Source organism: Metopolophium dirhodum, chromosome 4 (assembly GCF_019925205.1).
Source record: "Metopolophium dirhodum isolate CAU chromosome 4, ASM1992520v1, whole genome shotgun sequence".
Classification (NCBI taxonomy): domain Eukaryota; kingdom Metazoa; phylum Arthropoda; class Insecta; order Hemiptera; family Aphididae; genus Metopolophium; species Metopolophium dirhodum.
The window spans coordinates 24,643,232-24,657,342 of NC_083563.1; the positions used below are offsets into that span (position 1 = coordinate 24,643,232).

Sequence of the window (14,111 nt, forward strand, 5' to 3'; positions counted from 1 at the left end):
TCTGGCAATGGCTTAAGCTCCTCCTCAACAATTTCAGTAATCTCAGGCTTTGATTCTATAACTTCTACACTTTCCACTCCGTCTTTTACAGTTTTAATATTTTTCTTTTTGATAACCTTTTTCTTACCACCCTCAATAACTGTTGTGGTTTTAATATCGACTGATGTAGACTCATCTGTGATAGGGGTAGCTTCTTCAGGTTTATCAGTTTCCATTTCTGGCAATGGCTTAAGCTCCTCCTCAACAATTTCTGTAATCTCAGGCTTTGATTCTATAACTTCTACACTTTCCACTCCGTCTTTTACAGTTTTAATTGTTTTCTTTTTATTCACTTTTTTCTTACCACCTTCAATGACCGTTGTTGTTTTAATATCGACTGATGTAGTTTCGTCGGTGATAGGGGTAGCTTCTTCAGGTTTATCAGTTTCTATTTCTGGCAATGGCTTAAGCTCCTCCTCAACAATTTCAGTAATCTCAGGCTTTGATTCTATCACTTCTACACTTTCCACTCCGTCTTTTACAGTTTTAATAGTTTTCTTTTTGATAACCTTTTTCTTACCACCTTCAATGACCGTTGTTGTTTTAATATCGACTGATGTAGACTCATCTGTGATAGGGGTAGCTTCTTCAGGTTTATCAGTTTCCATTTCTGGCAATGGCTTAAGCTCCTCCTCAATAATTTCTGTAATCTCAGGCTTTGATTCTATAACTTCTACACTTTCCACTCCGTCTTTTACAGTTTTAATTGTTTTCTTTTTATTCACTTTTTTCTTACCACCTTCAATGACCGTTGTTGTTTTAATATCGACTGATGTAGTTTCGTCGGTGATAGGGGTAGCTACCTCAGGTTTATCAGTTTCTATTTCTGGCAATGGCTTAGGCTCCTCCTCAACAATTTCAGTAATCTCAGGCTTTGATTCTATCACTTCTACACTTTCCACTCCGTCTTTTACAGTTTTAATAGTTTTCTTTTTGATAACCTTTTTCTTACCACCCTCAATAACTGTTAAGGTTCTATTGTCTACTGATATAGACTCATCGGGGAGAAGGGTAGCTTCTTCTGGTGTATCTAATAGATTTTTGTGTTGTTGTGTGTGATTTTTTTGTTTTTGTGTCACCGTTGATATTATTTGTCCTCCATGTAGTTCTGGCAATATGTCATCTGTAATTTTTTTTGAAAAATGTGTTTATGTGGTTGTGTCATGTTTTATATTATCACGTATGTTTCTTATAACTATTAAATGTGTGTATATTAATGCATTATTATACTATATATTACATTTTTTATACATCTATTTTGTTAATTTTTTTAGACTGATGATTAGTATTAGGAGTTTTGTATTAATTATGTTGTTTTTTTTTTTTAAGTTTATTATTGTGTTGTATTTTGTTTTTCAATTTATTGTATTTTTCTGATTTATTTTATTTATATTTAATGTTGTAGAGAATTTGTTTGATGATTTATATTTATTTATTTTTAGTTCATTGTGTACCTTTTAAACCTCAGTTTATTGATTTAAGCGATTAAATTATTAATTTTTACATTTTTTACAGAACAGCAAGTTTTTTAATTGTCCGTGTTCAAACAATGTTTTGAATTATTTTTTTTTTATTTACATAATGAAAATCGGTTTTTCGTAGTTACCGTTATTTATTATTATTACAAATATATTTTTTTTACCTGTGCTCATTGGTATGTCAGTGATCGATGCTCTGTGATGGTCTATTGCTTCTTGTTTTAGGTTTACAGTAGAGTCTAAGATTATATCCTCGTTGACTGTTGGAGTTATATTGAATTGGATTTGGTTTATTTCTTTTATTTTGGATTCTGTTTCATTTGCGACTAGTTCATGTACTGTTAAGTGTCTAAATTCTTCTAATTTTATGTTAGCTGTATTATCGGGAAGTATTTTTTGTATTTCTAGTTCGTCAACGTTCGATAAAAGTTGTGTCTCTGTTGTTACTAAAGGTTTTAATTCTTCTGTTGATATTGATGCTTTTGATATTTTTCTTATATGTTGTACATTAAAATCACTTTCTTTATCATTACTTATAACTTCGGAAACAACTGCTCCTATATTTGCTTTTTCAATGGAGATAAATGCATTAGTTATTTCTGGTTTTGGTTCAGATCTTGTAATTTGTTCTTTTTCATTCACAGTTTGTTCATTTTGTATAAGGCTTTCAAAATTTTCCGTCACGAACTTCGCTGTAGAATATGATGTGTTTTTTATTTTTAAATATTCTTCTTTGATTTCGGGGATTATATCTGAAACTATAATTCCGGACTGAGCATTTTCAAATGTTACATTTGCAGTTTCATCTTTTGGAATTTCTATAAATAAAGTACCCTCCTTTTCAGAAACATTTTGTTCACTATTCGTGATTACTTGTAAGTTTTCTGAAATAACTTTTGCCACCGAATGTTTGCGTTTTGGTTCTACAATAAATTCAGTTTCTTTAAATTCACTGGCAACATTTGAAATAATGATACTAGATTTAATTTCTTCTAATAAAAGTTCTGCATGTCTCAAATCTATTTTTCTTAACTCTTCAAGTGGTCCCTCTTTTTCAGATACTTCTGGTTCTGTTATTATTATGTTTTCTAATGTTTCAGTTTTTGCTGATGCCTTTTCTTCGATACATCTTGGTTTTTCTAAGATACCTTCTGATTCTGATATATCAATCTCTGTTTGTAAAATGCTTTTAAATGTTGAATGGTTTGCACTTGCTATGTTATATTCAGATTGACCCAATTGAGTTAATTCTTGAACATTCATGCTAGTTATAATTTCCGTAACATTTGCAACCGGCTGAGTAATTAATTTAGGAATTGTAGCATTTTCAGTATTTTGAATAGGTGTTAAAAAATCAATTTCTGTGTCGACAATATTTGCTTCAGTTACCTGAACATTATTATTATTTTCAAATGATATATTGACCACTTGTACTTCTGGTATTATTGTTGATTCAAGATTAATTTCAGATTCATTCACTGTATGTTCTGATATTGTTACAACGTCAAATAATGACTGAGTTAATGATGCCTGTTTTTCGAAAGGTTTTTTTATTGTTAATGGCAGTTCTTTATCATTTAAGACAGTTTCAAAGATGTTTAGAGATTTATCTTCTTTTAATTTAATTTCTGCTTTAAAAATGTCCAATTTTTGGTTTTGTGTAAACAATTTTTCTTTTTCTAACGGTTTTATTTCAGTTGATATCGCTGTGTTGTATAGCTCTGAATGTGAAATAAATGCGTGATCATTATCAATTACAGGAATAAATACATCACTAGTTGTATTTGATGAAATGATTTCTGATACTTGTGGTACTTCGTGTAATTTTGATAAAGATGTAATAACTTGTTGTGATCTCTTTTCATTTTTGATATGTAACTTTTCATCTCTATCATCTGTTATTACTTCAGTTATAATTAAACTATTATTAGGTATCATTGTAAGTTCAGCTTTGTTTGAAAGTAGTTCAACAGTTTCAAGATATTTTTCACTTTCCTGTACAGTTGTTTCAGTTTGAGATATATTCTTAAGTGTATCGAGTACAATATTAGCCAATTCTTCTTTTATTTTAAACTTATCTAATGTTCTTAAATGTTCATTAGGTAACACAATGGATGCTTCCGCCGCTTCATTTGGTAAAATAGATTTCCCTGCTGTTTTTTCTGCTGGCATTTCTGGAGAAATATATTTTCCTTCTTTATCTTCCAGAATCACTTCAGTTATATTTACGCTTTTTGATTCTTCAATATTTATATCCACTTTAGATTTTTGGTAGATTAAATTAGAATAAAATGGATTTTCTTTGTCCTCTGTTTCAGTTATGGTAGATTGAATACTTTCAAATGTATCTTGTACTGGAACAGCAGTTGATGATTTAGTAACAAAATCTTTTAATGATCCTAAAGCAGTATTTGATAAAATTTCTGTTTTCTCTGCTATGTCTTTTCCAGAGGTTATTTCTATTTGGGCATATTTAGTAGATGGCATCTCTACATTTTTAACTTGTCCTTCCATTTCTTGAGTTATAACTTCAGTTACAGTTTTCGTCTCTTTTTCATTTTCTACGTTTATTTTAGCAGTAGTAAGGGGTGGTCTAAATTCCCCTTCAAATATCTCCTCTTTATCATGACCTATATTGTCAAAAATCACAACACCATGGACAATTTCCTGAGCTGGTTTCACTGTACAAGTAACGACGTTTGGAGTTATTAATTCACTTGTACTATCTTCTGGTTTGACTTCAAAAACCTTACTGACTGGTTGAGTGTCAGTTATATCAATAAAAGCTTGTCTTGTTATTGGTTTTGTTAAAGGAGTATAAACAGTTTCCTTTTCACCTGTTATAATTTCGGTTGTATCGAGTATATTTATAGTATCCACATTAATGTTTGCTACTTCTTTTTTCTGATTTATTGCCACTTTAAATTCACATTCTTTTTCTAATAGACTAATTTCTAATTGATTGATTGAATCATGAGGAATTTGAGTTGATTCTAAAAATATTTCACGGGGCGTTGTGGTTTTTAGATCATTTAAACTCATTTGTATAATATTTTCTTCTAATTGAACAGCTTTCATAGGACTAAATACCGAAGAAATTTGTGCATTTTGTTGAATTTCTTGCTTAGGTTTATTTAGTATACTTTCTTTTTCAACTAAATTTGCATAAGTAACATTCAAACTTTGATTTTCTGGCAATATTGGCGTTACATGTTTTAATAGTGGGTGCAATTGTTTTTCATGCACAATTTCAGACTCTTCGGACCTAACTTCGGTTACCAAAATTCCTAAAAGTGGTTCTAATTGTTCCGTTGCACTCAATGGTTTACTCACACTCTCAGTTAACGGAGCAACATCGTCAGAAGTTTCTATTTCTTCGATTGTAACAGTCTGGTTTTCATCAAATACTATATTTGCTTCTGAACCTTTATTAATTTCAACTAAATCTAAGGTTTTTTCTGATTCATTCGTTACAATTTCTGTTACCTCAATATTTTGATCCACTTGAAATGTAAGACAGCATGTCTTTAATACATTTTCAGCAGATTTAAATGGTATTTCAGTTTCATGATACAGAGTTTCGGTAACTTCAAAGCTATGATTTTCTGTAGATTGTGGAGTTATAGAAATTATGGATGGCAATGTTTGAACACTTAAATAATGTGTGGAATTCTGGGAGAGAATTTCAAAACTTGATGCAACTTGTTGAGTTTCTGACATATCACTTACTGCAATGTGGCTTCTTGGTGAAGACGTAGGGATAAAATCTGATTCTGATTCTCCTATACATACTTCGGTTACATCTAAGGTTTGTTCCATTTCATATTCTAGAGAGGCAGATTTTCCATTTAATTTTGTTGATTGTTCAAATGGCATTTCATTATCTTGTAAATTCACTACAGTTGTACTTATACCTTCCAATAATATGTGTTCAGATGATGCTTGTTGTACTGTTTCTTTTATATTTTTAAAATGTTGAACACACTCCAATGTTGTTTTTTCAGATTTCTGAGGAACTTTATAGTCAATTAAATTTGAAACTTGAGTTGCATTTTTAGTATTTATTTTATCTATTTGAAGTTCATTTTCTTTATCAATAAGTACTGTAGAATTTATTATAAGTCCTATGTTTTCATTTAAACTATGAATGGCATTTTCCATTTTTGGATGAACTGATTTGAATAAATTATATTCTGATTCTTGAGCATTTACTTCAGATATTTCAATACATTTGAAGGGTTCTATTACTTGATTACCTAATTTCATTGAATATTCAAAATCACTTAACTCCTTTTCACAAATTGAAATATTTGTTTCGTTAACTTGCAGTCCTTCATGGCTTAAAATATCTTGTTCGGCATGCCGATAATTTGGCTGAGACTGCTGTATAAGTTGGATTTCTTTTTCATTAGGAAATATTTCAGTTACCATATAACTTGCTGAATTATCTTCAACTAAAATGTTTACTTTTTTTTTGTTGTATTGTTTAATATCATCTAATGAAGATTCTGTCTCTTGGGTTATGATTTCAGATATTTCAACGCCATGAACTTCTTTTGCTTGAATAGTTTTAGCAGATTTTTCATTTGGAAATTCTATTTTCAATTCTTCAACGGGGCTTTCTACCTTTGTTTGGAATGTTTCTGCAGCATCTTGTCCTGTGATTGAAATATTAATTTTTTTTTCCATTGGTATACTTTCAATTATAAAGTTTTGCTTGGTGTCGAGTTGAACTTGTTCAGTGATTTGAATGCATTTTACTTCTTCATATGAAAAATCGGCACGCTTCTCTGAAAGTATATTATCATCCATTAAATCACCTTCTTTTTCAAGAGGAGCGGTTTCTATTGATTCAATTGCAATTTGAGTGCTTTTAGACGGCAAAGCATAAACTGATTGTGGTATAAATTCATCAAAATCACTAGTAGAACTACATACCGTTGTTTCTGACGTTACCCGACATTCTTCTAAAATAATTTCTTGCCTGTCCAATGTATGTGATGGAATTTCGTTAGCTATAAAATCTAGCTCTTTATCTTGCGTTAAAATTTCAACTACACTAATTGGAATATCCAATTCAGTATAATTTGTTTCTGCTTTTTTTGAATTCGGCATCACAAATTCCGATAGCTTATTTTCTAAATCTGTTGATATTATTAAAGTCGTTTGTAGACCATGAAACGGTTTTTGAGATATATGCGCAACTCCCGTTATTGGATTATTATCTGTTACTGTCTCCACATTTTCAAAAGTCATGATGTCTTGACCCGCGAGAGGTTTAAATGGTATAATATTAGTTTCAGCTGTTTCTTCTTTAGGCACTATTGAAATAATAATGTCTTCTGGTCTGTTGTCAGACATAATTTCTGTAACCTCTATTGCTTCATCTACTATTAACGATGTATTTGCCGAACATGGTAATGGTTTTTTGTCGTCTATCATTACTTTTTCTTTTTCAGATATGTTGGTTTCGTACAAAATCACACTTTCAAATGTACTAGGTTGATGATATGCGTGCAATTTAGAAATTTCCGGTTGTATCAAATCTAAAGTATAATCTCCAGTAACAATTTCCGAGCGATCAACAGTCTCAATTGGAACATATTCAGTTATAGCCTTTTTAGTTTTAAACACTTTTTGTTCAAACGACATTTTTTCTTTTTCGTAAACAGGCTGTTGTGTAATATTTACCCCAATCACTTCGTCCATTGTAATGTTTACAGTTTTTGGTTGTTTCTTTTCCTTATTTAGTAAAATATCTTCAAACTCATTTACAGATGTGACTTCTGACACAAATGCTTCATACGGTATGTGTTTTAGTATTGCCTTATTGTTTTTACATGTTTCTATATTTAATTGTTCAACAGCATCATTTGAAATTATTTCTATTGTTTCAGCCACATCGTGACCGGAAAACACTGGTACTGCCCGTACATTTTCAGGTTTACTATCTAGTGATAAATTAGATTCTGACTCATAAGCCGAAACTTCCTTTACAATAATACATTGGTCATCTACAAAATTAATGTGTGCTTTTTTTGAAGCGCGTCGATTATTGTCTTTATACGTGTTTTCTAGGTTTGTGACACAATTTTCCGGTGTAATTTCTTCAATAACGAGAGCTTGAAGAGAATGAGATGGCACACTTACGGTATTATGCAACTCTGGTTGTATTTTCAATAACAATAACTGTTCTTGTTCTGCCACAACTGTTTGTTCTACAGTTATACTTTGAATTGGGGAAAAATTTGTTTCCGGCTTAACTGATGTTGGTTGAGATGTTTCATCTAATGGAATGCCATTTTCTTGTACATCAATCTGAGATATTTGTTTGGCTTCTAATTCTTCAAATGTTGGTTCGGCTTCATACGATTTGTAATTCAAATTTGTTAATAATTCTGTTGAATAATCATCAGCTGTAGTTTCAGTGACAATGCATGAATTATTTTCGGTAAAACTAGTATCTGGTAATAATTCTAATACTGATTGTGATGTAAAATTGGATTCTGTCTCGTTAGGTATAATCTCAGTTACATCGAGTACTTCTAAACCAAAAACGGAGCTTTCAATTTGTTTCATTTCTGGTACGGCTGGAATTTTTAAATCAGATTCTGCTTCATTAGTTTCTGTTATTGACGAACTACACACTTTATTTGCGTTGTTTATTGTCAGTTTTGCAGTATGGGATTTAGGTAAATGAGTATTGAATTTTTCTTCATTTTCTTCTTGATTAACTGCATTTACAATTATGCTTGACTGTACAGTTATATCAGAAATAGCGAATGACTTCTCTGGTATTTGTTCTTTTTCTAATTTAGTTTCTTTTTCTTGTATGTTAGACTCACTGACTTCAATATATTTTTCGGGAATAATTGAAATATCTGCTTTATATTCAATTGGTAGTTTTAATTGATTATACTTTTCTTCTTTTTCTGAAGATTCTACTTGGAATGTCGTAATAGCATTGTTTGATGGTACTATTAATTCTTTGGCGATTTCAGTGGGCACAATTATTTCTGGATAATAATTTTCTGGTTGAATTTCTGAATGTGATTCACTGACAACTAATTGTTCGTTAAGTGGATATTCAACTGAAGATTTCACTGGTGTTGGTTTAAATACGTCTTGTAATTGATTTTCAGTGTGTGCTGCATTCACTTCCACAACATTAATACTCTCGTGTTCAACATAATCTTGTGTAGCTTTTTTTTTTTGTGGCATACATTTTTGTATAATTTCACCTTCTTTTGTAGAGGCAATCAATTCTGTGACTACTTTTTGTGAATGTGAAATTACAGTAACCTTAGCTTCCTTATTTTGTGGTTTGTACTCAGTTCCTTTACCTAGGCTTTGATTAGGATAAATTTCAATTATGTTTATACTTTCTTTGGGTATAATATCTTTTATCGCCAAACATGGTATAAACTCAAACGTTTTACAAATATCTTCAAGAGGCGATTGAGTTTCAGGGTTATCTGTTGAAAAACTTTCATTAAATTCAAAAACAGAATTTGCTTTATGTTTTTTAGTTTCTAAGGTTTCCTTTCGGTTTTCTTCCTTCTCTTCATCTTTTGTTACTATGCTTTCTGCGGCATTTCGTGTTATTATTCTAATCTGTGCTTTTTCCGGTACATTATTATATTCAGTTGACAACTCAACAGCTTCTTGCTGAGCAATTGTTTCGTTTAAAGTTTTTGATGTTTTCAGAACAGTTGGACAAATAGCAGGATACTTTTCTACATCGAATTGGTATGTTGTTTCTTCAGGAATAATTTCTTCACCAGTGATTGATCGTTTTACTTTAATTCTTTTTGCTGTTTTTGTTTCTGTTGTGATAATTTCTTCTTCCTCGTCTTCACGGACAGTTATATCATCCATCTTCTTTTTTTGTTTCATTATTTTTTCCGTTTTGATCAGTCTATCTTCTGGTACTTCAATTATCACATTACTACTATCCGTGATTTCAGTAATTTTAACACTTCTATCATCCAGTATGTTTTGTACTTGTTCATTGTCTGTGGATAAACCAAAGAAGTCATCAAATAAATATGAAAATAATTTGATATAACAACAAGTTTTAAACAATCCAATAAAAAAAACAAAAAAACGCAGAAGATGATAGAGATAGTCGAAGAAAATACCGAAGAAGCGTCATAATAGAAAATAGCATAATAAACAACAAACACAAAGACAAAAAGAGAGCATTTCATCACAATACCTTGAGCACATTTTCTTTAAAAATAATATAATGTATGTATTTATTTATTCATTACATTTTATAATCATTTTAAATTCATTATATACCAACTATATATTATATTTAAACTTACAATGTTGTTGAAATTCATAAAATAAATCCAAATAAAATCATAAATACTTAATCTGCTAAAAACGTATTTTAATATATTAAGTTCTATGATGGTTTTTTTTAGGAAATTTAGTTAGGTAAAAAATATTAATATGGAATATTTTAGATCGATTTAATGATATGAGATACTAACAAAAGCACGCATTTTATGTTTCCATTATTAAAATTAATGAGAAAAATATATTATAAAACATCTTTTAATACAATAATTAGAAATATAAAGTATACGTAGTAGACACAGTACTTAGTTTTTTATTGTTAGCAAAACAAGTTAAGAAACAATTATCCTTGTGCTCTATTTTGTATATTAATAACACAAATTAAGATTTAAGGTACACTAGTTATTGTGAAATAAAATGTGTTAATTTAAAATAAATGTTCAAATGAATAGTATATTTTGAATAAGCACGTTATTTTGTTAAATAAATAATAATTATTATTCGTCGTATTAATAAATTGCACCTATAATAGTACAATATGATCATTCTCTTAGTTAAAAACAAAATAAGTAGACTTACCGTTAGTATAATTAGGATTTATATATCACTAATTATCATCAATCAAAATACTGTCATAAAGTAGCATTAAAATAAGCTGCATTTATATTTAATGATAAGAGCTATTTAAAATCATTTAAATAGTTGACTGAAGCTGAAATATTATTGAAGCTATATGCGATGTACAATATTAATAATAGGTGTACATTATAACATATTGTGTATATTATGTGTTATGGTGTATATTGTATAACATGATTTATATAATGGAACGAACAATTTTTTTTTAAATATATAATATTTAAATATTGTGTTCCAATTAATAATATTGAAATGTTATAACAATAATATACATACCGATTGACAAAGTCTCTTCGCTCGTTTTTACTAATTTCTTTGTAGATCGCGTTTTCTTTTTAACTTCTAAAAAGAAAACAAACATTATATTACAAAATAAATTAAATAATACAAAAATAATATAATATGATGAATGTTTATATATACTGGTAATATAAATTGAAATTTAATATAACTACTATTTTTTTGGATGAATACGAATTTCAGAAATGATTTAACCAAAAAAATATGAAACATGTTTTGAATTAATATTTTTATTGTATCGGGTAAAAATCTACGCAATCAATATCGATTTAAAAAATATATATTATTAAATGTACCATTGACTAATATGTTTACAGACTCGCTGATATCAGCTGTATCGGTGATCGTATCGTCTGTAGTAATTTGAGATGCGTGCTCAAAATCCCAGGTGCTGGTTTGGAAGTCTTCTGGCGTCAAGTAGGTAATGATCTCTTCCAGTGTGCTATGTTTCAACTCGATCATTGTCATAAATGCCTTAAACACTTCGTTGACGGTCTCAGGTATGGTCGATTCTTTGGTGAATACGTCAGCCACCAAAGATGTGTATCCTTCACGTTCGATGAGATGCACCATTGCTGACTGAGCGGGCGCAGTCCTCAATGCAGGGAACTGACCCGATGTGTATTCTTCGAACACCTATAGCACAGAAAAACACGCCATATAATAAATCAAAGATTAAAGTAAAAGTTAAAATTAAAAATAATGGTTTAATTTATATGTATATTCAAGCATTTAGCTGAAAATAGTATGAAGACGTACTTATAGGATAACATTATAAATAGGAACATTATTTAAAATATTTTAATTTAATTTCTAGTTTTATACAAATTCATCCAAGTTTAAAATATTAATTTAGAAATATACAGAAAATACATTTATTAAATTAAAAGCTATTACAAAAAACGTAACTTACAAAAAAACTAAATCAACCTAATTACAATGGAAAATCATTTCAACTGTTTAACATGATTTCAATTTTTTACTAATGATCAGACCAGTGTACCTACAACTTGTATGGTTGTATGCAGACATTGCGATATGCGATTACCTGTTCCGTGGATATGCCGTGTCGAGTGAGTATATCGATGGTGGCCAATTCCCGTAATGGCCATTCAGCCGGTCCAAACTCAGCCAGTTCAACTTGATCCAACACTTGGTCAACTTCATGGACTACCGCGGGCTTCCGGACCTTGAGTGCTGTGAACAGCGCTGGTTCTTCGGATGGTTTTGGGCGAACATGTTCAGGTCCACGAACTTCCTTGACCGTCTCGTCCGAAACTGTTTCTGACGTAGACAACGGTTCATGTTCCGGTAACGATGGTTTTTCCTCTACCTGCAAACATGACATTTGACATACCTATTATTATAATATTTAAGAGAAATTTAGTGTTCCGTAATTCCTAAATTGATTAACACACAGTTTATATAATTTATAAATTTATGAATGAATCTAATATATATAAATGTGGGTAAGTGGGTACCTAGTAAAGACCTGCACGAGCCGTGCTTACCCAGACCGGCCCGGGCAGGCTTTAGGCCGGGCCGGATTCTATAAAATGCAAGACGAGCCGGGCCGGACCTTTTTTTGAACAAAAGTTAAATTTCTTAAATCAAATCCGGGCTGGGCCAGGCTTCTATGAAAAATTAGAAATTCTAGCAGGACCAAAATTATAAACAAAAAAAAAAATATTAATTGTTGAGGAATTTTTATATTAATTCTATAAGATGTTTTTTATTATTAAATATGTTGTTAAAGACAAACAACTTCTTTTTTTAAATTGTATTAAGAGTGATAATTTTAAATTAATGATCTTTTCAAATCTTTTAAATATATTACTATATTTTACTTAATTTGTTAGTATTTTTATGCTCAACGTGTTGGTGCAATCAGGATTTCTTGAATACGACCTTTAAAGGTATTTAAATTAAAACAGTTACCGGGTATCTCCTATACTAATACCTAGTTCTTAAACTATTTTATCATTAAAAAAAAAAAAAAAATTTAAAAGATAATAAGAGGTATCTATATATATATATATATAGTATCTACTATCTAGTATCTAGTATCTACTTAAAAACTGCAAAAACTTCGGACTGGGCTATCTCACAAAATATTTTACCAGGGTCATGCTGGACGAAAATATATGGGCTCAACCGTGCCGTGCTTAATCCATATAATTTTTAGATGGGCATTGGGAAGGACAGGGCTCGATCGGGCCGGGCTTAGTCGCCTAAAATTATTTGCGGACTGGGCCTGGTTGTCAAAAAATATTACCGGGCCGGACCGGGCTGTAAATTATCAGCCTGGGCAGACCTCTAGTACCTAGTATTATGGTTGGTTTCTGAATTGTGTTATATTTTGTCATTTATGCTAATAACATATAGACTAGGTATTCAATATAAATGTAGAATTGAGTACAGCTATTATATATTAATTAGAGGCAATGTTGAGGTTTATATAATAAAAAATACTTGGCCTATTTTGACAGAAAACTATTGAGAATATGGAACAAAATGGAAACAATATATAGATCGATTTGAATTGATAGTCGGCTAATAGAGATAATATTATTAGTCGGGTTATATCTAAATGACGCATAATATGCAAATCCACAGATTTTAACCAATTTGCACCAAATTTTGCACACATAATATTTGAGGTTCAGGACGACCTGTAAGAGTACTAGAATAAAAGCCACGGGTAACAGCTATAGTATAATAAAATAAGAAATAATATATTATAATCTCTAACTATAAATAATATATAAAAGGCAAAAAAATGTGCTGAAACTTATAGAATCATTAAAATATACTCAACCGATATTGACGATTCAAGGAAATTGTATAAAATAGTTTGGACCATTTATTTAAGTGTCGCTTAACTTATATTAATAATACTAAAATTATATCATATTCGTTAATTATTGGATCACGTATGAAAAAAAGTAACTTATTACTATCCACCGCATATGAATGCCCATCTCAGATTCATTTATTTCCGGACAACATCGTAATTCGTAATACAATATTATACAGCTACAGTATGAAAATATATTTAATATTTCTTTATTATATGGACATATGGGTAAAATTAATAGAAAGTTGAGATTCCATAAAAAAATTTTAGCTATAATATGATGAATATTGAACGGTTAATCTAGTAGATCCTAGAGATCGAAAAACGAATTCAGGTAGACTTGATAATAATAAAAACATATAACCTAAAAATATCATTCATATAATAGATCTTACTTAAGAAATAAAATAATATTAATTATATATTATACCTAATTTATAAGTTATTACTTATTAGATAGGTACTGAAATTAACCGTATAAAAATTATAAT

At 30.0% G+C, this 14,111-nt stretch overlaps 1 protein-coding gene across 5 annotated transcripts in view; it reads right to left on the bottom strand.

Moving 5' to 3' along the window:
• Positions 1-14,111, bottom strand: part of LOC132943112 (titin) — a 110,557-nt gene that overhangs the window by 31,627 nt on the left and 64,819 nt on the right. For 4 of the 5 annotated variants that reach the window (XM_061011928.1, XM_061011929.1, XM_061011927.1 and 1 more), the window contains 4 exons: positions 11,812-12,096; positions 11,060-11,399; positions 10,740-10,805; positions 1,682-9,532 (listed from right to left, as the gene is read on the bottom strand). In XM_061011928.1, the coding sequence (XP_060867911.1) occupies positions 1,682-9,532; positions 10,740-10,805; positions 11,060-11,399; positions 11,812-12,096 (8,542 nt within the window). The remainder of the gene's footprint in view (positions 1-1,681; positions 9,533-10,739; positions 10,806-11,059; positions 11,400-11,811; positions 12,097-14,111) is intronic. The other variant, XM_061011930.1, reaches the window with a different exon arrangement.